Genomic DNA, 25,606 nt, shown 5'->3' on the forward strand with positions numbered 1-25,606 from the left:
AGTTTTATCACATTTTAGCCTACTACAGAAATCAAATAGAACAAGTGTCAAAATATTTTTGCCTGGCAGTTAAATATCGCCACATATGTCTGTGAAAAGGTTGTTATCAAGACTTGGAAAAAAGCTTCCTTGGTATTCTTTTATAAAAACCAATTTATTTTAATGTTTGATTTTATTTTAATAGAACCCAGTTCTACCCTGATTTTCTCAGAGGGTGCTTAACAACCTTCCTGCCCAGGAATGAGGTGTTTAGCATTGTGACCCATTTCATATTCTCTGTTCTAACAGGCTCACACCAGCTCAGAGAAGGGAATCACTTAAAAGATGTAATTCTTTCACTTTGGCTGAGAGCCTACTATGTGCAAAGTCAGCCAGCTGACACATTATTTATTAAACATTTGCTATTTTTCAGGCATTGTGCTAAATCTGATTATTAAAAAATGGGTGACAATAGTCCCTCTCCTCAAAGAAGTCACATTCTAATAAGAGAGATGTCTTGCAGAAACTTGGTTAAGTTCGCCAAGCACAAAATGTGGTCCATGCCCTCTAGGGAGTGAAGATGCAACCAAATAATTGCATATACATATAAATGTGTTTCTGTATATGTCAGATAAATAGGGAAAGAGAGAAGGAGAGGATAAATGGAAGAGGGAAGACAGAGAGGGAAAAAGAGATAAGAAAATACATTTCTTATTCACAAGTTGTGATAATAGAACAAAAGGGTGCCTGGGGTATTTAGGGAGAATGAGCACATCTGGTGCTTTTTAGGACTGCTCATTCATCTTTGGGGGCTACCAGGTACTTAACTCTCACCTGTGGTTCCAAGAAAATAGTATTTGTAGTGACCACAACCTGATAAACTGTCTTGGGAGACACAGGCTATACAAGGGTAAAACCTCGAATTCCTTGATGAGTTATGTGTGTCCACTCCAAGCAAATGAAGACTTCTCTTGGCAGAATAAACAGATGTGAACAAATTATTCGAATTGCCATGAAGTCAGTTGAAGCATGTTCTGTAGAGCACTTAGAGCTTAAACATCAGTTATACCAAGGTCATGCACTGCATCCTGGGCCATTGCAAGTTATCTTGACTTTTGTCTAGCTTCTAGACTTCAATGATTCTGGAAGAGAATATCTTTGTGACAGTTTTATGGAACTCTGTCTCAATTCAATTCACACAGGAATCAAGATATTACCCTGTGATGTCATTAGTTTCCTTGGAAAACAAAGGACAATCAATAGATAACATATATGAGAGGTAGAGTAACGATGGCCCCAGGGTCAGAAAAACCTTTGTTTTTCAGCTAGTCATTGAACATCTCTGTGATTCTGGCAAATCTCTAAGTTTGTTCATTACAGAAACCTGCATCAGTAAAAAGTTTCTTCCCTGGGAGTCCTCTCTATCAATTTAATCATAGGTCTAGTCTTGATATATTTTTTTCTACCAAGATTCATAAAAAGTGGAAGAATTTAGAAATTAACTTTGCTAATGTTGCTTTCATTTAAGACTGTCCACCCTTATTTGAAAATAATTTGTTTATTTTGCAAGCATTTATCTCTCTCTCCCTCTATCCTCAGTCAATTAAACAATAAAAAAAATTAAAACTCTCATAACAAACATTCAGAATCCTGCAAAGAAAATTCTGTGTTGACCATATGCAAAAATGTGTCTAGGTCTTCATTGTAAGTCTATCACTTCTCTGGAGGAGGAGGTAACTCTTCATCTTTTGTATTCATTGTTTATAATTGAATTGATAGAATTCTAAGGGGACAGGGCAGTTAGGTGACATAGTGGATGGAGCAATGATCCTGGAATCAGGAAAATCTGAGTTCAAATCCAGCCTCAGAACTTAATAAATACCTATGTGACCTTGAGTAAATTACCTAACCCCATTGCCTTGCAAAAACAAAAAAAAAATTCTAAAAGCTGTCAAAGTTGTTTTTCTTTATATCACTGCATAAACTGTGTATCTATTTCTGCTTAATTCACTCTAATCTGTTCTTAGAGATCTTACTAGTTTATTTATGAAACTCTTTCATTGTTTCTCATGTCACCATAATATTCCATTATATTCACATACCATCATTTATTTAGCTTTTGCCCAAAAGCTAAATTTTTACAAGCATTTTAGTTCAAAAAACAGAGGAGCAGATGATGAGGCTGTGAAATTGAGACTCAGTAAGACTCGCTAGATGTCAAAAGGAAGAGCTCCCAGGGAGCTCCACAAATATAAAACTGGCAGGGGTGAAATAGTGACCAGGACAATAGAAGAGTTTGTTACCAAATCTCAGACTGAGTTTGTATAGACCCATGTTAATGATATAAAGACAGTCAAAAGAAGTGGGACATTCAAGGTCATTACATGGGTAGCATTTAGGGATACATAAGGCAAGAGTGATGTCTATAACAATCATGAGACTGGGAGAAGATAGGAGCTTCCTTGACTGAATATTCAATCTAGTACTTCTGGAAAAAAAACTTAAAATTTTAGCTATGTTCTATACTACAAGCTTGTTCCCAATGGCTACTAGCCAGAGAGATAAGTAGATCAGCAAAGTACTCAGATACATTCGGGTTTTCTCTACTTTATTCCCAACTCTGACATTAACATTTGGGGGAGGGGGAGTTTTGACTAGTTAACAACAAAAAGATATTTTGAAAAAGAATTTCAACAAAACTACGTGTGTGTGTGTGTGTGTGTGTGTGTGTGTGTGTGTGTGTGTGTGTTGTATCTTAAGGATGAAACCTATAATCAAAAAGTAATCTATAATTGATATAAAATATTATATAAATGATTTTTAGCTGATATAAAGGTGATTTAAAAAAATTTTAAATGGTGAATTTTAAAAATAAGATTTTTATTTTGTAGAAAAACATGTTACTGCTATTACCTCTGATTTCAGTTATTCATAATCTGATGAACAAAGGAAACTTAAGAAGTTGATCTATGGGGCAGCTCAGTGGTACTGTGGATAAAGCACTGGCCCTGGTGTAGGGAAGACCTGAGTTCAAATCCAGCCTCATACACTTAATAATTACTTAGCTGTGGGACCTTGGGTAAGTCATTTAATCCCATTGTCTTGCAAAAAAAAGAATTTTATCTATGAAGTCATAATTAGTACTGCCCACCTTCAAGCTAATCAAATGGCAGGTGTTATGCCTTAAACAAAACTACCTTTTAAAGAATGATCTTTCAAGTTGAGGCTTATACCATAAGAGCATAAACTTCACAAGGTCTTCCACAGAGTTCCAAATTCTCATTTTCTCTTATAACAGAGAAACACAGGATAAATGTTAGGATGTAACTATATATTTGTGGCCTAAGTAGGAGGATCTTATCTTTCAGTTGATTTAACTACTTTTCTAGACAGCTCAAGGGTTTGTTTTCATCTTATTGGATGCTGTGTATTTCTGATTGGAACACTAAGAGTGTGTGTGTGTGTGTGTGTGTGTGTGTGTGTGTGTGTGTGTGTGTGTGTGTGAGAGAGAGAGAGAGAGAGAGAGAGAGAGAGAGAGAGAGAGAGAGAGAATTTGATATTGATTCATGTAACAAGACTTTGGGCAGCTAGATGACACAATAGATAAAATTCTGAGCCAGGAGTCAGGAAAACGCAACTTCTTGAATTCAAATCTGTCCTCAGACACTTACTAGCTGTGTAACCCTGGGCAAATCACTTAATCCTATTTGCTTCAGTTTCCTCATCTGTAAAATAAACTGGAGAAGGAAATGGCAAACCATTCTAGTATCTTTGCCTAGAAAATCCTGAATGGGGACCCAATTGAACAAGTATCAAGACCAAGGTGACTAATACTTTAGCCTGAGCTAGATAACAGAGAGAGAGAGAGAGAGAGAGAGAGAGAGAGAGAGAGAGAGAGAGAGAGAGAGAGAATGCCAATACTACTATTATAGAATCCCCTTCCTTGTGAGTCCTAAGCTCAGCAACCACATTCTCAGTAACATCCTTCCCTGCTTGGCAGGAAAGGCTGATCAAAGATTATTGTTTCTCTGACCACTGCCCTACTCCTCCAAACTCTAGTCCTCTTTCCTTCCTAACATCATCCAGTCCTGCAGAGTAGAAATCCTTTATAAACTAGTGATGAGCTTCCTCCTTTTGGTGGTCACACCCAGGCTAATCCTCCCTACCAAGCTGGCCCCAGGCACAAAAAATTGCTAACTCTCACTCCGGGACAGGGCCCTAGGATCATAGTAAAATGGAAAGAACACAGGATTTGGAGCCAGAGGTCCAGGGTTCAAACCCTGGCTTTGCCACTTTTATAAGAAAGATTTCAGTCATACTTCAGTTTGGACCCTTCCAAGTCTAAGTATGATTCAATGATTTCATGCTTTTCTTAAGGGAAAATTATTTTTCACTTAAGATAGTTTCAAAGGGAAATGGTTTCTTTTCCCTCCCAAATAGAAATTTGCTTCTCCTCTCTGCACTATGAAGCAGGGATTCCTCTTCCTCGTGCCCCTCACCCCTCTCCTGATCCTTTCCTGGTGTTTTTAAAGGTCCCTGCAAGCCTTCTGGGTGATACTTGAGACTCTCATAAGATTACATAGTAGATAGCATCTAGACCAGTGTGAACACAGTATCCACTGTGTAGCAAGTTTCTTGTTCTAAGTCAAAGATGGATGCTGGCAGTCTGAAAGTGAAAATACTGCAGGGCTCCAGATGCTCAGTTATACAAATGGAGTTTTGTCAATGGATGTGTTGCATTCCCACAAGACATTAAAATACAAGCTTGTCATGAAAAGCATAAAGTCTCAACCTTCCCACGCTTCGATGTGAGAGTCCAGCCCCCAAAACATGGTACATTTTCCTTAAAACAAATTTCTATCTGACTTTCCTGACACCAAAGTCAGGAGCTAACAATGGTGCTGGCATCAAGCCCAGGTTTCTGGTCTCTGCTTCTTAACCTGAAGCTAGTTTCCCGCAGAAGCTGAGATTACATTTGTCTTTAAATGCTTTATATTCAAATTGTGTCTACATATCCAATGGAAAATGATGAAAGGAGACAATTATCCTCATAATTCAATGTTTCTCTTTTCGTCCCCCCCAGTGATAACTGGATATTTTAGGCCAAAACTGATTTTCTCTTCTAAATCATTGTCTCTATTTTGCACTTTGATTATCATTCACAGGTACAACCTCAGGTCATGAATGTCATTACAGAAACTTTTGCAAAAGGAGGTTCCTGTATTTTAGGAAACAAAAGATTTTTTATTTTCTAGAAAGCTACATGGCACCCAAAATGTGATCCAGTGAGTAAACAATACTTTGTCTCTATGTGGTCACACCTTAATAATCAAGATGGTCTAATCAAGGAGTCACAATAGCTCTGCTCTGCCCTTCTTTCTTCCCTTCTCCAAAGAGCAATGCTAGCAGCTTACTGCCATCCAAAGGGTCTCCCCTATCCAAAATCAGGATGTAACATTATCACCAAGAGCTCTGACCCTAGAGTCAAAGAATTTGGATTCAAAGCCAACCTTAAATCCAACTATATTGGGCAAGCAACCTAGTTTATTCTATCTGTAAAACGAGGTACCTGGCTGACTCTAAGATTCCTTTCAGTTCTAGATCTGTGATTTTCATCTTAGTATATTTGCCAATTTGAATCTAAACACTCACAACCAATTTTCATCAGTTTTCTCAGTGGGGAAATAGATATAGAACAAGAAAAGTTCTTTGCTCTACTTATTAGAGGTTTTCTGTCACTTTGGTCTGCAAGGGTGAGGTACTTTTGTCAACATTGTTGTCCAGAATAGCAATGGGTCTTGGAAATTCAAATCGAATCTTCAACACGTACCAGCTAGAAAAGATTGGGGCAAATCACTTAACTTCTTTCTGTCTCAGTTTCTTCATGGAAATAATCATAGTACCTACCTCCTGGAGTTGATCTGAGAATAAAAATGAGATAATATTTGTAAAGTACTTCACATAAGAACCTCAAAGAGGTATATAAATGCTAGAAGAAAACATGTCAACCAGAATGTCTTAAATTGGTGCTACAAATCTAATATCAGAGAATTGAATGCCAAAAAGATTCCAGTACCCTAAGGATTTTGTGGTTTTAGTATAAAGATATAGTACCAAATGGTAGCATACAATCACAATATTTGTAAGAGATAATATTTGTAAGATGCTTAACACAATCCCTAACATATAGTAGGCTCTTAATACATGCATGTTTCCTTCCTTTCTTCTTTCCTTCCTTACACCATTCATTCCTTTATTTCAACTACAGTAGTAATTTCATGGCTGTAAGAAGGATTTGGGAGCAACTGGATGACTCAGTTGATACAGCACACAACCTGGAGCCAGGAGGATCTAAATTCAAATCCAGCCTCAAACACTTGTTAGTTGTGTGACCCTGGACAGCTAATTTGACTTCTATTTTCCTTAATCTACTAGAGAAGGACATGGCAAACCATTCCAGTATCTTTGCCAAGAGAACCCCATGGATAGTAGGGATGTCTATAGTCCATAGGGTTTTGAAGAGTTGGATAAGACTGAATAATAAGGGAGAATCTTTTCTTATCATAGAAAGTCAGTAGCTTCCCTCCAGATTATAACAAACTTTCAAGTGTTGCATAGAGTATAGAGGCTGAGCGACTTAGGTTAGGTTCACACAGCCAGTCAGTCAGAGACAGGACTCTTCTTCATGATACCTGTTACATACTGTTAAGGGCTTTATTTTTGTCTCCTATTTGCTTCAACAGCAGGGAAACATTACCACTTAGGAGTCAATGTTTGTATGTATGGTGTGTGTGTGTTTTGTCAGACAGTCAATCCCTCTTTGAACCAACTGATCAGACAATGCCTTCACTAACAAAAGCAAGATGTTCACTTGCAGGAAGTGGAGAGGATAGAGTCATATAATCAAAGTACAGAAAGCCCTAATTTCTGAAGTCTTTTATTAGAGAAGTTAAGACCAGAGAGATTGACTAAGAAGTTCTGGTTTTACAGCTATGGTGCAAAGTACAGTACATTGAAGGGAAAGGACTATTGTGTAAACAATTAAGGAGAAATGTTGGTCTACTGGAGGAACTGACCATAGGTAATGGGATAGAAGGGTCACCATAATTTTGACCAGATGGAATCTGCATGATAGGACTCTGTGCTATTCCTTCATTCTGGTACCACTGCTGATGATAAGATACAAACTCTTATTAATTTGGTTTCATTTGGAAATATATTTCAACTTACTCTCATTCCTGAAAATACTACAGATAAAATAACTGATATAAAGCAACAAATGGAATGAAGGCCAACCTGGGAATTACACCTCCAAATCTATTAAAGGGAGTCCCAAAAGTCTTATTGAAGTTTTAAATTATTAAAACTTTTAGGACACACTTTATTTGTGCTCTTCAATCACTTCCTTTCCACTTTCAAACATTTTCAAGTCCCTTTAAAAACATTGTTCAAGCTCTTTCTCTTCAGTGAGGTGGCCGAGCGGGTGCCTGTCGCTCACCAGGTGGGCGCAGTGTTGCAGAGATGCAAATCTTTGTGAAGACCCTGATGGGTAAGACCATCACTCTTGACGTTGAACCCAGTGATACTATCGAGAATGTCAAAGCTAAAATCCAGGACAAGGAAGGTATCCCACCAGATCAACAACGTCTGATTTTTGCTGGAAAACAGCTAGAAGATGGCCGGACTCTCTCTGACTACAACATTCAGAAAGAGTCCACTCTGCACTTGGCGCAGCATCTTCGCAGGGGCATCATTGAGCCTTCCCTTCGACAGCTGGCTCAGAAGTACAACTGTGACAAGATGATCTGCCGCAAGTGTTATGCCCACCTGCACCCCCGCGCTGTAAACTACCGTAAGAAGAAGTGCAGCCACACCAACAACCTGCGGCCACACCAACAACCTGTGCCCCCAAGAAGAAGGTCAAATAAAGCCCAACCATGGGGCTCAGTTTTGGTTTGGCTCCCTTGACTGAAGTGCTCTTGAGTAGTCTGTTGTAACAAGGCCTAGTTCCGGGTTTAATGGGGCTGTAATATCAATAAAATCCCTTTTTAGTTGAGAAGCTAAAAAAAAAACAAACATTGTTCAATCCTTCTACTCCTCACAATTAGTGTTCCACTCTTTTTTTTTTTCCATGTCAAAATCTTAAAACATTATCAAGTTATCCTCTTCACCTGCTGCTTTGATTTCTACTCCATTCTTTCTCTTTTGAAGGCTTTCCAGGATATTCTTTAGCCCCCAAACCACTCTACTGAAATTGAACTTTTGAAAATCTTCCATGACCTTCATCTTAACAATTTCAATACCTTTCTCAGCCTTTATCTTAAGTATTTGGTACTTGGAATTTTTGACTGCTCAATCTTTTTAAAAAATTATCTCTCCCTTGCCTTTTATTTGACTTCTATTTCTGCTATCTCCTTTGGACTTTTGGACTAATCTAATTTATTTCTTCTTCCTTCTCCCATTTTCTAATAGTAGATATCTTTTTTTTTGTTTCTAGCTTCAATTTTCTCTTCTTTATGTGTGCTCTCTCCATGAGATAGTTCAACTACTTCCACAGCATTAAATGACTTTTATATAGATATCTCCCAAATCCACATCTCTAACTCCAACCTCTCACCTGCCCTCCAGGATCATTTCTACCAGACTACACAACCACTCTACTAGGATATTATGTTATTATCTTACTCTCAAAATATCCAAATACATCATCTTCCTAAAACTGATTTTTCTTACAACAGAACTATTTCTGCCCTAGTACCACCATTTCAGCTTAGATCTCTTAAGACAAGAAATTTTATAATTATCTTTTATCATTTTCCTTCTCTTTTATTATCTATATTTAGACTGACAACAAATCCTATACTTTCTTCCTTCAAAGTTTCTCTTTATAGCACCCTCTTACTTTCCATTTCCACTGTGTCTACTCTGATTAGCCTAGTTACTAATGATCTCAATAGCACCCAAGTTAGTCTCCCCATCTCCATTGTTTGCCTTCTCCAACTTGTAGTTTTAGGCTAATCTTCATAAAATCCAAATGTTTCATTCCATTTTCAAGTTCAATAATTTATAATGAACATGACTAATGCAGAAATTAGTTTTGCATAATTATATGTTCATATTTTATTTTTCCTTCCTCAATGGATGGAAGAGTGACATGGAGAGGGAATTTGGAAGTAAAAATCAAGTAGTAGGAGCAATTGGATGGAATAGTGGATAGAGCACTGTCCCTGGAGTCAGGAGGAGTTTGAATCTGGCCTCAGACATTTAATAATTGCCTAGCTGTGAGACCATGGGCAAGTCATTTAACCCCATTGCCTTGCAAAAATAAACAAAAAAAATCAAGCAGAATTTTTTTAAAAAAAAAGATAAAACCTTATAATGATTCAATACTATCCATTATTCTGAGTCTAGACTAACTAACTTTTGGAATTATTTGAGTTTTTAAAATCCTGCATAACCTTAGCCCTGCACTCCTAAAACATGATTCCAGCTATAAAATTAAGTGAAAAGGGGGATATTTTAAATCCTGACACCTGGAGATTCCCATAACATGCCATATTCTGATATTGGAGGTATACATATGTGCCAATGATGGTAGTGATGGCAATGATGGTAGTAATAGAGCAATTATTAGTCAATTAGAACAGCACATAAATATTCACATATATACACACATATTATTGATTGTCCTACATATACCCAGTATTCTAACACATGCAATTGTGTATCATATACATTTTTTGAGTTTTAAAAATTATCTATTTTTTTATTATATATTATTTACTTTATCAACTAGAAGCAAAGGTAGTTTTCAACAATCATGTTTTATAAGATTTGAGGTTTACATTTTTCTCCCTCCTCTTTCCCTCTTTCTGACAGAAAGAGCTCTAATATAATCTATACATGTATAACCATAGATGCATATTAATCATGTTAAGAAAGAAGAATCAAATCCAGCATTGTTGGTAGAGCTGTTAACTCATCCAACCTTTCTGGAGGGAAATTTGGAACTACGTCCAAAGGGCAACAAAAAATGTGCATACCCTTTGATCCATCAATACCACTATTGGGTATACCCTGAATAAATGATGAAAAAGGGTAAAAACATCACTTGTACAAAAATATTCATAGCAGCCCTGTTTGTGGTAGCAAAGAATTCAAGTAAATGCCCTTCAATTGGGGAGTGGCTTAGCGAACTGTGGTATATGTATGTCATGGAACACTATTGTTCTATTAGAAACCAGGAGGGAGGGGAATTCAGGGAAGCCTGGAGGGATTTTCATGAACTGATGCTGAGTGAGATGAGCGGAACCAGAAAAACACCATACACCCTAACAGCAACATGGAGACGATGTTCAACCTTGATGGACTCGCTCATTCCATCAGTGCAACAATCAGGGACAATTTGGGGCTGTCTGCAATGGAGAATACCATCAGTATCCAGAGAGAGAACCATGGAGTTTGTACAAAAACCAAAGACTATTACCTTTAATTTAGGAAAAAACCCCAATACCTTATTGTCTGATCTTGTTATCTCTTATACTTTATGTTTTTTCCTTAAGGATATGATTTCTCTCTCATCACATTTAATTTGGATCAATGTATACCATAGAAACAATGTAAAGACTGGGAAATTGCTTTCTGTGGGGGTGGGGGTGGGGAGAGGGAAGTAAGATTAGGGGGAAAATTGTAAAACTCAAAATAGATAAAATCTTTATAATTCAAAAAGAATCAAATCCAAATGGGAAAAAAAATTAGAGAGAAAAAAAGACATATGACAACTTTTAAAAATTGAAGGTAGTAAAGCTTTGTTCTACATTTAAATTTCACAGTTACTTCTCCAGATATGGATGGCATTTTCTTTCACAGGTCTTTTAGAATTGCAATGTGCAAGTCCATCATAGTTGATTATCACCGAATATTGCTATTGGTGTGTGTAATGTTCTTCTGGTTCTTCTCACTTTACTCTGCATCACATCTTTCTGGGTTATTCTGAAGTTCCCTCCTTCTTGACTTCTTATAGAATAATAATGTTCCATCACATTCATATACCACAATTTATTTAGTCATTCCTCCAATTCTTTGCCTCCACAAACAAAAACTGCTATAAATATTTTTGTACATCCATTTTTCCCTTTTTCTTTGATCTTTATGTGCTATAGAGTTAGTAGCATTATTTTTGAGTCAAAGGGTATATACAATTTTATAGCCCTTTGGGTGTATTCCAAATTGTTTTCCAGAATGGTTAAATCAGTTCATCAACAATCCATTAGTGTGCCTATTTTTCTCTTATTCCCTTCCAGTATTTGCCATTTCTGATAGGTTTGAAGTGGTAGCTCCCAAATGTTTTAATTTGCATTTCTCTATCCAATAGTTATTTAAAGCATTTTTTCCTATGACTACAGATAGATTTGTTTTTTTCTTCTGAAAACTGTGTATTTAACTGACCATTTATCAGTTGGGGAATGGTTCTTGTTTATATAACTTTGACTCCATTCTGTACTCTGTGTATATTTGAAAAATGAGGCCTTTATCAGAGAAACTTACTGTAAAAATTCTTAATATCATTTCATTGTCTAAGATATCATTTAGCAAAATGTCATTTACCTGATCTTCCCTTTTTATTGTTCAGTCATTTCTGAGTCATGTCTGATTCTTTGTAGTCCCATTTGGGGTTTTTCTGGGCAAAGATACTAGAGTGGTTTGCCATTTTCTTCTCCAGTTCATTTTACAGATGAGGAAATTAAGGCAAACAGAGTTAATTTTACAGCTATTGTAGAGCTAATAAATGTTTGAGGCCAGATTTGTACATAATAAGATGCCTCTCTGACTCTAGGTCTAGCACTCTATCTGCTTTACCACCTACTTGTCCAATTATTCTTTTTAAATTAGGTCTATTTTTGGTTTTGCTTTGTCTAAGACCACGTCTACTATTTCCTTTTTTATTTTGGTGGTTTTAGGAACTGGGACCATGATTAAAAGGGATGGCCAGGCGAATTTGTATTGTGCTGCTAGAGATGAAATTCTTGGAAAAGCACAAGATGAAGGTTCAGAGGTGATCAGATACTATTGTAGATCTGACCATAAATAATGCAGTCTAAATACCCACCAGGAAACTTCTAGGAAACCAAAGTTCTTGGGTTCAGGGCGAGTATGGTTGTAAAGCTAAAGAAAATAGACTATCATGGAACAGGGTAGGATAATTTTATTATTCTGATGATCTCAGCATGAATGGTACTGTAACTCCATATACTGGATGTACCTACTGACAAAGACTTGATGTCAAACATTGGATTTACCTATTAACAAAGCCTAAAGGGGTACAACTACTAAGGAACTTTGACTGTCACTAAGTCAAAACCCCTAAACTTAACATTACTGTAATGCTGAGGTGCCTCAATGATATGGGAGAGACCTACATCTAAGAGGCCAAGATCTGCATCCAGACCAATACCAGAAGTCCTGTTTCCTAAACTATCAGGCCACTGGGTTAAGATGTTTCTGGAAGAGGCAGTGAGAAAGATTTCTATGCAAAACAATTCCCTCACTTTATTCAACATAACATACATGATGTCATCATGTAATTGATGTACTTCTTCATTCTCAAAGGGCAACAATCAAGTATATTAAATTCTGCTCTATTCCTTTATTTTAATTCTATGTGTCAGTCTTTTTCAAATTTGTAAACAACATCTTGTTGGATTCTGGTTTCTAATCCATTCTGCTCTCTACTTCCATCTAATGTTTGGAGTTTATCTCTTTTACATTCACATTATGATAACTAACTGTATATTTTCCTCCATCCCATTTTCTTCTGTTTCTTCTTTTTTTCCTCTCTTTATTCTATCCCTTCTTGAAAATCTATTTTGCGGGTATAGGTAATGGAGAATACCATTTGTATCCAGAGAGAGAATGGTGGAGTTTAAACAAAGACTAAAGATTATTACCTTCAATTTTTTTAAAAAAGTAGCCTTATGTTCTACATAATTTTTCTATCTCTAATATTATTTCCTCAAGGATATGTTTTTTTCTTTCAACACATTCAATTTTGATCAATGTATAGCATGGAAACAATGTAAAGATTATCAGATTGCCTTCTGAGGGAGGAGGGGAGGGAAAGGAAGGTGGGGGAGGGAGTGTAAAATTCAAAATCTTACCAAAAAATGATTGGTAGAAACTACTATTGTATATAATTGGAAAGCAAATAAAGCAAATAAAATACTTATATAATAAACAAAAAAAGAAAATCTATTTTTCTTCTTACCACCCTCTTAATATGTTCACCCTTTCATATTTCCCTTTCCCATTTCCCATGTCTCATCTTTCCATATAGGAACTTAATTGAGTTATGTATTACACTTTCATTTTTACGTTTTTATAATTCTCTTGAATTTTGGTTTTAAGTGCCAAATTTCTTATTCAGTTCTGTTATTTTGAAAGTTCTATATGTCATACACACACACACAGACACACAGACACACAGACACACACACACACCCTCAAAAGATTATATTCAGTTTTGCTGAGTAGGTTATTCTTGGCTGTAATACAAATTCATTTGCCTTCCAGAATATCATATTCTAAGCCCTAAACTCCTTTAAGCTGACAAATCAGACTCTGACTCCATGATATTTTAATTGTTTCTTTATGGCTGCTTGAATTGTTTTCTCTTTGACCTACATACTCTGGAATTTGACTATAATGTTTCTGGAAGTTTTCATTTTGGGATTTCTTTCAGGAAATAATGGATGGATTCTTTTAATTTCTATTTTACCTACTGGTTCAAGAATATCAGAGTGGTTTTCTTGGATAACTTCTTGAAAAATTATGGCTAGGCTCTTCCTTTGGTCATGGTTTTCAGGTAGTATAATAAAGTCTTAAATTATCTCTTCTTGATCTATTTTCCAGATCAATGGTTTTTCCAATAAACTAGATCACAAGTTTTTCCCATTCTTGACTTTGTTTTATTGTTTCTTGATTTCTCATAGTCTTTGTCTTCCACTTCTCTAATTCTAATTTTTATTTTTTTTTGCAAGGCAAATGGGGTTAAGTGGCTTGCCCAAGGCCACACAGCTAGGTAATTATTAAGTGTCTGAGACTGGATTTGAACCCAGGTACTCCTGACTCCAGGGCAGCTGCTTTATCCACTGTGCTACCTAGCTGCCCCTGTTTTTGTTTTTTTTTTTTTTTGAAAGATAATGGGATTAAGTGACTTGCCCAAAGTCACAGAACTAGGTAATTATTAAGTGTCTGAGGCTGGATCTGAACTCGGGTCCTCCTGACTCCAGGGTCAGTGCTCTATCCACTGCACCACTCAGCTGTACCCCAATTCTATTTTATTTTAAGTTTTTGTACCTTCTTTTTCATTTGACCTATTCTTCTTTTGATGGAGCCCTTTTCTTTAGTGAATTTTTGTGGGTCTAAGTAGAATTTTTCTTTGAAGTGTTATTTGAAACTGTTTTCACATTGTCTGAGTTGAGGCAATGGCCTTCCCTGCTATCATAATAGCTTTTTTATAGTCAGATTCTTTTTTGGTGTTCTCTCATTTTCTAGCTTATTTCTTAACTTTGAACTTTATGTTGAAGTTGGTCTCTGCTCATCTGGGGAGTGGGAAGGCAAGAGAGTTTCCAATCAGTGCCAGCTGTACCCAATACCAACAAAGGATCTGCTGTAATCTGGGCTAAGATTATTAATCTGCTGCTGTTGCAATGGGCTCTGGACTCACTTCACATATTGTCACAAACTTTAGCCAATCATCTAAGTTTTCTTATGCCAAAAAAAGCCTCACCCTAACTTCTGTTGACTTTACCACTCCAAAATTTGATTTGAGATATTACTTTAAAGTTGCTCAAAAGGGAATGTTGAGAGAGTTCAGCTGGATAATCTCTAATTCATTATCATTGCTCTGCCTGCCTACACATACTTCTATAACAGTATATATGCATGCCATATACCTCATATATTTAGATATTATATATGTGATTTAAACATCTGCACTTTCCAAACTAAATTTTGACACTAAAATTTTAATGAATTAGGATGGCCAAACTATTTATATTTATATGCTGTTCTAGTTTCCATCAATTATGTCAAATTACCACCATATAGTTACATTAATATATCTCAAAATTTTAAAATGTGATATATTCTGGAAATCACCAAGAATCAATATTTAAAGGGGACAAGATGTAAAGGGGACAGAGTTTCATAAAATTTCATCCATCTTTACCACTATATGCTGTTATATACTATAAGCATATGCACACAAACACACGGATATGCTTTCAATTTTACCATTTTTCCCTAAAATAGAGCATTCAGAACTGAACAATGAAGAGTTTTGACTACAAGTTTTGCCTCTCTAAATACAGCTCAATATTGCATTGGCTTTCTTGACTGACATCAAACTATTTATTCATCTCTCATTTATAACCCACAGACTTTCCAACAGTTTCATTCTCAAATAAATGGTTACTTGATCCCACATCTACACCTTGTATTCATCATGTTGATTTAAAAATAAATCCAAGTATAAAACTTTACACTTCTCATTCTAAAATGCTAACTTATTTGATGTGACACAATGTTCTAGCTTATCCTGATTTTGTCATTCTGTGTGTTCACTATTACTACAGGTCTAAAACCAAATTCTACTCGCATTCAAAATAATAATAATGATAATCAATAATAACTAACGTTTTATAGTGCTTATTATGTGCCATTACTAAGGACTTTGCCAATTTTTTACTCATTTGATTCTTAAGTTTTTTAAGTATTTCATGAATATTACCTTAATGGATTCGCTGAAAGACTTTGGGATATGATTGCCTTTATTATTTCCATTTTACAGTTGAGGTGAACAGAAGTTGTAACTTGCCCAGAAGCACAAAGGTATTGTGTCTTAAATGAGATTTTTATTTGGGGGGGGGTCTTCCCTACTCTAGATTCATTATTCTACTCACTATTCCATCTAGCTACCTCTTCCCTCTTGACATCCCTATTTCTTGAGAACTTTCCTAGTTCCTAGAGGCAGCTAGATGTCACAGTACCTTTTGTCTTTCTTTCCTCCCTTCTTTCTTTCCTCCTTTCCTTCCTTCCTCGCTTCTCTTTTCTTCCTTCCTTCCTTCTTTTCTTCTTCTACATTCTTCACATCTTTCCACTTACCAAGTGCTATCAATTCTTATTTTATATTCTTCCTTCTCATTTTTTCCAACAATCCTCCTTGAGGGTAGGGACATATTTTTTGTCTTTCTTTCTATACCCATCATTTAGCACAGAGGCTGGGACATAGTAAGTACTTTAGAAATATTTATTGACATACTGACAGGCTTTTTCATTCCCCTTACTTACTGCCACCTAATCTCAGTCCTTCATTGCCTCTAACTTGGACTTTTTATTGCAAGAACCTCACACCTTCACAGGTGTCCATACCCCTCTAATTCATCATACATATCAATAATAGATAAATCACCAAAAGGCAAATGCTCTGTTCATGGTCCTTACATGCCACTGGACTTCCATAACTCTGGAAGAGAAAGTAAGGCTAATGACTTTGTGCAGCTCTGCCTCACTTAAATCTAATTCACACAAGAATCTAGACAATACTCCATGATATCATTAGTCCTCTTCATAATGAAGGACAAGCCACATCCATGGACCATTGGAAGGGTCTCTGGCCCTATTGTAGTTTCTTCCTCTAATGTTTCCTCCCAGAAGCTCCATTCTTATTGACTTTTGGTTTATTTACTTTTAATATAATTACCCTCCTCCCCCAAAAAGATGAGAAACCTCAAGAATAGTGAGAGAGAGAAAAATGTATTTCAGTCTGTGTTCAGATTCCAGTGGCTCTGTCTCTGGGTGAGTTGCCTTCTTTATCATAAGTCCAAAGAAGTTGCTTCAATATTTTTCCCATAGTTGCTATTACTAGCTGTATTTCCCTCCATTCTATTCCTTCCCACTCTCCTTTATTCTATTCTCTCTCTCCTTTTCACACTGTCCCTGTTCAAAAGTGTGTTGTATCTGAGTAGCCTCTCCCATGATCTTCCCTCTCTTCTATCACCTATTCCCCCATTCCCCCTTATCCTATCCCTTTCTCCTCATTTTTCTCTAGGGTAAGTTATATTTCTATACCCTAATAAGTATGTATGTTATTTCTTCTCTGAGCCATTTCTAATGAGAATGAAGGCTCACTCATTCCCTCTCACCTACCCTGGTTCCACTCCATTGAAAAAGCTTTTTCTTGTCTCTTATGCAAAATATCTTAGCCCCTTCTTTCTCTCCTTTATCTTCCTCCCAGTAATTTCCTTTATCACCTGTTGACTCCATCTTTTTACTATATTATACCATTATATTCGGCTCCCTCTTGTGCCTTGTCTATATATGCTCCTCCTAACTACTCTTATAAATAAAACAGTTCATATGAGGTATCAGAAGCTCCATTTTAAGAAAAATGTTGAGCCAGCTATGAAATAATTCTTTCTTGGGTGTACTCATGACCCTCTGTTCCCTTGCCCAAGAGGCAGCTATCTTCATCTTTTCTTCCTGTCCCCCCTTTTTTCAGTTTCCTTTTATGTGCTTTCTCCTCCCCCCCAATTAGAATATAAAATCCTTGAGGGGAGGTACTGTCTTTCTGCTTGTATTTATATTCTTCTGCTTAGCAGAATAGCTGGCATATAGTAAGTCATTAATATATGCTTTCTGACTTAACAAAATAAGTCCTTAATAAAAGTTGATTGATCAGACATTTTCTTTATCACCTCCTCAAGCTTAGAATCATGCCTTGTATGTAGATGTGTTGAATGAATATTGCAATGACAGATTTAAAATGATTCTTCTATCTGAACACATGGTACTTCAGTTAAAGACAGTTCCTAAAACTTACCAGCAACTAAGCATGTTTTTAAATGACCTTGATTTCAGCTTGTGTTTTCAAAATAAATAGAATTGGGTGGGGAGCAGGGGTTGAGAAGAGATTTGGGAAGCAGCAGATAAGCACAGATGTCTGTCAAGCCTTCCTAGGGAGGGAGTCCCTTTTGTGAGTACATACATAACTGTCAGCACTTTTCAGGAATCATAGCATCTGATATTGTTCCAGCTAACCTGTACGCCACTGGTGCACTGACCCTTAACACGCCTGGGTTATGTGTCCAGTTTCCAACAGCATCATTTGTGATGAACTCTAAGCTGTACATTGATCCAGCTCTGGTTCTTAGGATCAAGAATGTCAGTCAACAGAGGTATTGGACCTTTAAGGTCAGAGAACAGCATGTTTTCCCATGATGCAGCAAGAGACAGTCAACAACTCTTTTTACAACCTCCTGTGTGGCTGCCACAGACATAATATGGGGTGGAAAATAAGGAAAGAGAAAAAGGAGTGGTGATGGATTTTCTTTTAGGAATTTTCAGTCCCTGCTCTTTTTTACTCAAAGGATTATGTAAGTAATTAAACCTGGGGCAGCTTTTCCTGGTTGGTGATCAGTCAAACCAACTCAAGTAGAACTGAGATAATGGTACAAGGGACAGAGTGTAACCTGTGATCAGAGAACCTCAGAAGAGTGAGCAACATGCGTAGTACTGGACCGCCCCCATTGCTAGGTAAGAAAAGCTCTCCCACGGTCTGGCACATGAGCTTGACTCTTTTCCTACCTGCCGGATACCAACTATGCTTTTGATCCCAACTTTATTCTCCACTCTCCCTTTCACTTTATGGACTGACCACCCTCCTGCCCCCCCTTAATTTTCCCTAACTTCCTTCCTCTCTTACTAAAAGCAGGTTTGTTTAATGAAAATCATCTTGGATTTGAAGGCATGAAAACTGGCTTTGAAATCACAGCTATTTACTCTATGATCTCAGACAAGTTATTTTACCAGTTGGTTTAGATGGCCTCCAAGGTCCCACCCAAGGTCTAAAACTCTATTAAATTGTATTCCTCTTATCTAATCTTCCCAATCCCCCTTCATTATCTCCTCCAAATAATGTTTTTTAAGAACCAGAACAAATCTTTTTGTTTTTTATTTATTCCATCAACTCAATTTTCATCTCTACTTATAATCTCCATATAGATCTTTTTTATTTTAAAATAATAACTTTCATGGATATTGAGCTTTAATATTGACAGAGTACTTTCTTCTTGGCCATTCTGAGATGGGTGGCACAATATTATGATCCTCAAACTGAAGATAAAAGAGAAGTGATTCAAGATTAGAGGTTTAGGTGAAAAACTAGTCCAATCCTCTCATTTTACAAATAAGGAAACACAGGTCCAGAAGAGTTAAATGATGTGTGCAAGGTCATACAAAAAGTAGTAGAGCCAAAATGCTTACCTAGATCCTTTAGTTCCAAAATTGGAGTTTTTTTTCTTTATTAAACATTGCTATCTCAAAAAAACCCACTCTAAACTGAGTAATCAAACAAAAAAATTGAACAAAGATAAAAAATACCAAATCCACTTTTAAAAAAGGAATATTTCAGTCCATCACAAAAATTGACACCAATGCAATTGACAAGTTCAGGATATCAAAGAAGTTGACATCCAATCAAATGGCATTTAGAGCTGGAAGAGATTTTAGAAGTTTGGAATTTAAAGTTAGGAAGGATTAGAGAGATGATGCTGTCCAGGCTCTTAATTTCATAAATAAGAAAACAGAGGCCCAGAGAATTTAAGAGACATACATAGTCATAGAGAGATAATAAGTAACAGAGCTGAGATTTGAACCCAGAGCTTCTGACTCCAAAGTTAGTGTTCTCCCACTACCACAATTATGTTAAGAGATTATCTGGGGAAAGTTTGTGCATTGGAAAATTGTTAATTGAATCAACAATGTAATAAGCATCAGGAAAAAATTCATCTATCACATTAGCCTTCCAAATTAGCCTTCCTGTTGAGATGAGTTATTTGTAGTTTCTTCCATATCCCAAAGTCTATTATTCTGTCAAAAGCAATAATGAGGTGATAGATTCTGCTTGAAGTGCCTGGTGAGGTTGGACATGTAGGGGCAGGATGAGGGTGCTGGGTAGCTGGGAAGGGTAAAATGCTAGGGAGAAGGAATCAGTTGTTGAGAGAGGATAGAAGAGTACCGAGGGGAAAAACCTAATGTCTCTAAAATGTTACCTTGGGCCACTTTTCTGAGGGGTTATCTGGATCACAGAGTCTTAGACTAGGAAGAAAGAGGTTGTCTAGTGTAACTTAAGAATCTCTTTTATATCATACCCAATGATGGTTTTTTTTTTGTCCTTCATTCTAGAAGATCATGATATCAGGAAGGTGATGCCATGACAAGCATATGAATTGGATTTGAGTGAAGGGGATGATGTGCTAAGTCACAAGTCTCACTTTCTCCTCCAGAGCCATCTGGATCCAGTTGCCAGAAATGAATCAGGATGACTAGAGATGGCTCTGGATGGCAGGCAATCAGGGTTAAGTGATTTGCCCAAGTTCACACAGTAAGAGTCTGAGATCACATTTGAACTTAGGTCCTCCTGATTTCAGGATCCATATTCTACCCACTGTGCCACCTAGCTGCTCCCTATACCCAATAAACATGCATTAGGCTATTACTTAAATGCTTCAATGAGTGGACACCCACTCCCTCCAAAAAAGAACCCATTCCATGCTTTCTGATATATCAAACTTAAATTCACTTCTTTACAACTGCTACCTGTTACTCTTAGTTCTACTCACTGAAGTCAAGTAAAACAAGTATAATCTCTCTTCCTGACTAATTCTATATTATAACCTTTTAGATTCTTAGATGTCTCCTCTAAGTCATCTCTTATATTTAAGTATATGCATTTTCTTCAACCAATCCTCTTATATCTCATATCTGAAGCTCTTCTAGCTCATTAATAGTAATGCCCTTATCACATTGTACTACCCAGTACTGAACACAATACAGATGCAGTCTGACAAGAGCACAGAATAGAAGAAATATCACCTTCCTCATTTTGAATAAGATCAATTAGATTCTTGGCTTCCACATCATGCTGTTGAGTCATATTGAACTTGCAGATGACAAAAATTGCACATTGTTTTCATATGAGCTACAGTCTAGCCATGTCTCTCCTCACTTGTAATTGTAAATTTAAATTTTTTAAACTCGAGTGTAAGATTTTAAATCAATCTCTATTGAATATAAATTTCTTCAGTTCAGCCTAATGTATAGTTTAAATCTTTGCCAAATTCATTTTGGGTCTTGGCTGTTCTCCACTTTCCTTGTTAACCCTCTCAGATTGATATCATCTGCAAAGTTTATAAGTATGTCATCTCTACCTTGATAGAAAACACTGACAAAAATTTTGAATAGCATAGGGTCAGTCACATCTCCCAGGTCCACTCTGTTGGCTATCTTCCAAATTGATATTGAATAATTAGTAACTTTTTTCCTTCTAGCTATTCATAATCCTAAATCCACTTAACTATACAGTTATTGAGACTATATCTCTATTGTATCTACAGAGAGAGCCAAATATTTTACTGAAATCTAGATAATCCATATTATAATATTATCATCATATACCAACCAATTAATCTTGTCAGTAAAGGATATTACATTAGTCTATGGCATATTAGTCTGCATAATGTTTTTTAATGAAATCATCTTGGATCTTAGTCATCACAACCTCCTTTACTCTTTGTTGACTTATCATTGCTTCAAAGTACAGTCTAGAATTTGCCAAGAACTGAAATTGACTTTAAGAAGACTTTGTTTTCCTTTTTTGTAAAAAAAATAGGTGCAGCTTGGTGGCACAGTGGACCTGGAATCAGGAGGACCTGAGTTCAAATGTGGCCTCAGTTAGTTAATAATTACCTAGCTACATGACCTTTGGCAAGTGGTTTAACCCCATTGCCTTGAAAAAATAAGCCCAAAAAATCAGGGCCTTTGCCCTTTCCTAATCTTCCACAAGCCTCAGTCTTTCAAATATCACTTATAGTACCTCAACAACCACATCTTCTAGACCTTATACAGTCATTTTTTATTCCTTCCTGACCATCATCCACTGTCATTAAGAGATATTTGAAATGTTTGTAACATACATGCTTTACTCTCTATTGCCAGTCCATGACCCTTTTCTATTACCCCAATTATCTCATATCAGATTATCTTGACCTCATACTTCTTCCTCTTCAATTGACCCTGCTTTGTCATACAATTTTCCTAAAACAACATTTAGATCACATTATTTCCTTGCTCAAAATTTTTCATTGGTTCTCTAATCCCTAGAACATTAAATATAATCTCTTTTGCCTGGTTTTCTTGGTCCATAAAGGCCTGGCTCCACCTTATCTATTCCAACATGCTCTAGTCAGAGCAACCTCTTCCCTAGCCTACAAACATAAGGCCATATCTCTAGAACTGAAAGCAACCTCAGAGTTTATCTGGTTTCACTGCCTCATTTTACAATTAAGAAAAATATGGGCCAAAGGAGTAAAGTGATTTGCCATGATCATACAAGATTAGACATCTCAAAGGTAAAATCTGAACCCAAATTCTGTAACTCTAGAGCCAAGGTTCTCTCTACTATTCTCTCCTAGTACCAGTCTCTTGTTCACCTCCAGGTCTTCATTTCCCTTATTACTCTTTCTTGGGATCCCTTCCCTTTTCCTCTGTAATTACCTGAATCCCATACATTATTCCAGTCCCATACCAAGTGCCCTCCCTATGCCGATGAGAAAGCTTCCCCCCTAACAAATTATAGAATTTTAAAGAATGGTTTAGAGAAGGGAACTTAAGCAATCTTGTAATGTCTAGTCTAGTGATCTAATTTTACAAAGTGATCCAACAAAGAGTAGGACTTGTCCAAAGACTCCTAGTTAAGTAGTGACTGAAAGACAGAGTTAGAATCCAAGTTGCCTAACTTCCAGTTAAATACTCTTTGTCTGCTCTCTTCCCTATTTGTCCTCTTTCTAATCATTCTACCTGTTTAAGAATGATCCTGTGATAATAATAACAATAAATAGCAGCAGTAGCGATTCTCTTGATATGGAATTTAAAGTATAAAACCATTTTCTTCTCCAAGACCTGGTGGAGTATTCTCTTCTTTTCCCAGTGGGGAAAATTAAGTATCAAAGAAAACAACTTACTCAAGTAAGACAGTGTGCAACTGTCACCAATAGGGCTTGAACCCGGATGTCCTGACTCCAGGTGCTTCACTTTTTTGCATATCAACCATGTTGTCTTTCATAAGTAGCTAAGTAACACCAAGTAGCTTGGAATCAAGAAAAGACTAGAGTTCGAGCATTACCTCAGATACTTACTGTTAGCACTCTACTCAAGTCATTTGCCCTCCTTCTGCCTCACTTTCCTCCTTTGTAAAGTAAAAGGATTGGAGTTGATGGTCTCTCAGATCCCTTCAAACCCTGAATCTAAGACCCTATCTGCAAAGTTCTCAAAGAAATACCACCTGTTTGAAAAATAGAAATGTTAAGAAGAAATGCTATGGAGAATACCATCTGTATCCATAGAAAGAATTGTGGAGTTTAAACAAAAACCAAAGACTATATTACCTTTAATTTAGAAAAAAAAACTGTTATCCTTTTATGTAATTTTGCTATCTTCTATACTTTATTTTTCTTCTTTAAGGATATGATTTCTCTCTCATCACATTCAACTGAGATCAGTGTATACCATGGAAACAATGTAAAGACTAACAGACTGCCTTCTGTGGGGGGGTGGGGGAGGGAAGCAAAGTTAGGGGGGGAATTGTAAAACTCAAAATAAATAAAATCTTTTTTAAAAAGAAGAAGAAGAAGAAGAAATGCTATGGTCTCTGACTATATTTCAATGACCAGAGGACTCCCCTATCAGGTCTGGAGCTCCTTCTGTCCTTGTCCTGGTGCTAGCACCAATGCCAGTTTCTATGGCCATGATTTTTTCTTTTTATCTTGCAATCCTGCTGTACTAGATTTAGGGAAACAGGAAGGCCAGGGTGAAGGCAGTTGCCTTCACTCTTTTTTCCAGCCTCTAATTTTGCCTGGGTTTCAAGAACCAGCTCCTTTACATTAAGCAGCCATGGGGACTTTCCAAGTCTCCTATCTGCTCATGCAGCTAGACACACTGGAGCCCTTGACAATGGCCAGCTATTCACTCCCCCGGAATAGTATTGGGAGACTGCAGTTCTCCATAAAGGAAGAAAGCATATTGTTATCTATTTGGGGAAAGACTGTATGGAGATTGTAAGGACTCTATAGCTAATTATAACCAACTCAGATAACTATCCTAGTTTCTTTTGTTATGAAAATAATACTGTGAACAAAGGTTTAAAAGACTATCCAAACTCTGACTTCAGCACCCAAGAACTCTATTGAGGTTGGGAGGGAGAGTTAGTAGGGGGGAAAAGCAGTTGTCAAAGCTGCTGGCTAGCTAAGGTGAAGGCCATTTGAACTCCAAAGGGTTCCCACTTGAAAGAACATTTGCTTAAGGTGGAATCAAGAAGAATCTGGTAATATGCCAGTAGAAATGGATATTCTTTTTGTTGTTATTTTTTCATGCCGCATTCTAGATGGACAGTCGGGAAATCAGAATGCTGTGGGCCTGGAGAAGATGGAAAGGAACTGTGCCTTAAGAAGATAGTGTAGTACAGTAGAGTACTGGGATTGGGGTCAAACAGCCTGAATTTGAATCCCACCTCTAATACTTTCAAGGTAAACCATTTCACTTCCTTGGATTTCAGTTTCTTTATCTGTAAAATTAGGGGGAAAGGATTCAACTAGATGGTTTCCGAAGTCTCTTATAAATATATTTGTGATCTTGTGTGAAGGAAACATTTTTTCTTTATTGATCTTATTACTGTAACAGTTAAAGAGAAGGGCAGATGATGGCATTGACATATCAGTCAAAGGTATTTAAATGAATGAATTTAAGGAATAGTATTTTAGTGGTAGAGGAGCCTACACTTGAACAGGAGAGGATGTGGTGGTGAGATAGAGTATGTGATGAGAGTGCATCAGGGAAAACAGTCTTTATCTGACTCCTAAATCAACCCAAATATTCTGGGATCTTTCTGCAACCTACTGGGGAAGCATTATATTGGAACCTCACCCATACATCTCCATCAGAACATCCTCCAGGTTCACACAATGAAGGGAAGCCCAGTTTACATAGGTGTCGTTTACATGGATGAACTTGATGCCTCTATGTTCACAGCTGAAAAAATGATAACCCCACCCTCACTCCCTGGACACTTGACAGTGAGGACAGATGGATAAGGAATTCCAAGTTACTTATACCTGTCAACTTATACCTGTCACTCAACATGGGGAGAGGGAAGAATTGAGGAGGGGCAGGAATGACAAAGTAAATGACAATCTTTTACAATAGTTTGGTTAATTTCCAGGCATGTAAAAACATTTTATGGGTAGTTTTTACAATAGCATTATTAAACACTGTGGGAAGAGGAAAAAAAACCCACAAGCAAATATAAGATATAATCTCTTTTTCTCAAGGAGTCATTTTTACAGAGATGATTTTAAGGTACTGTGTATACAGGTTTTAAGAGGGAAAATCTTCAAGTCATTTTATATAATCATTCCCATAATTGAGTGATATCAATGCAATTGGTGTTCCTGTTGATTTTCTGTCTTTGTCTCATTAGACTTTCCTCTACCATGAAGGCTGAAGCCTGAGAGCC

General features: G+C 36.8%; 1 protein-coding gene across 1 annotated transcript; it reads left to right on the forward strand.

Annotated features, from left to right (window-relative positions):
• Positions 1–7,497: 7,497 nt before the first annotated feature.
• LOC141489419 (ubiquitin-ribosomal protein eL40 fusion protein-like) lies at positions 7,498–7,947 on the forward strand. The gene has a single exon (XM_074190055.1). It carries the CDS (start codon positions 7,501–7,503, stop codon positions 7,945–7,947), a length of 447 nt encoding a protein of 148 aa, XP_074046156.1. The 5' UTR covers positions 7,498–7,500.
• Positions 7,948–25,606: the final 17,659 nt, after the last annotated feature.

The sequence above is a fragment of the Macrotis lagotis genome, chromosome 5 (genome assembly GCF_037893015.1).
Source record: "Macrotis lagotis isolate mMagLag1 chromosome 5, bilby.v1.9.chrom.fasta, whole genome shotgun sequence".
NCBI lineage: Eukaryota > Metazoa > Chordata > Mammalia > Peramelemorphia > Peramelidae > Macrotis > Macrotis lagotis.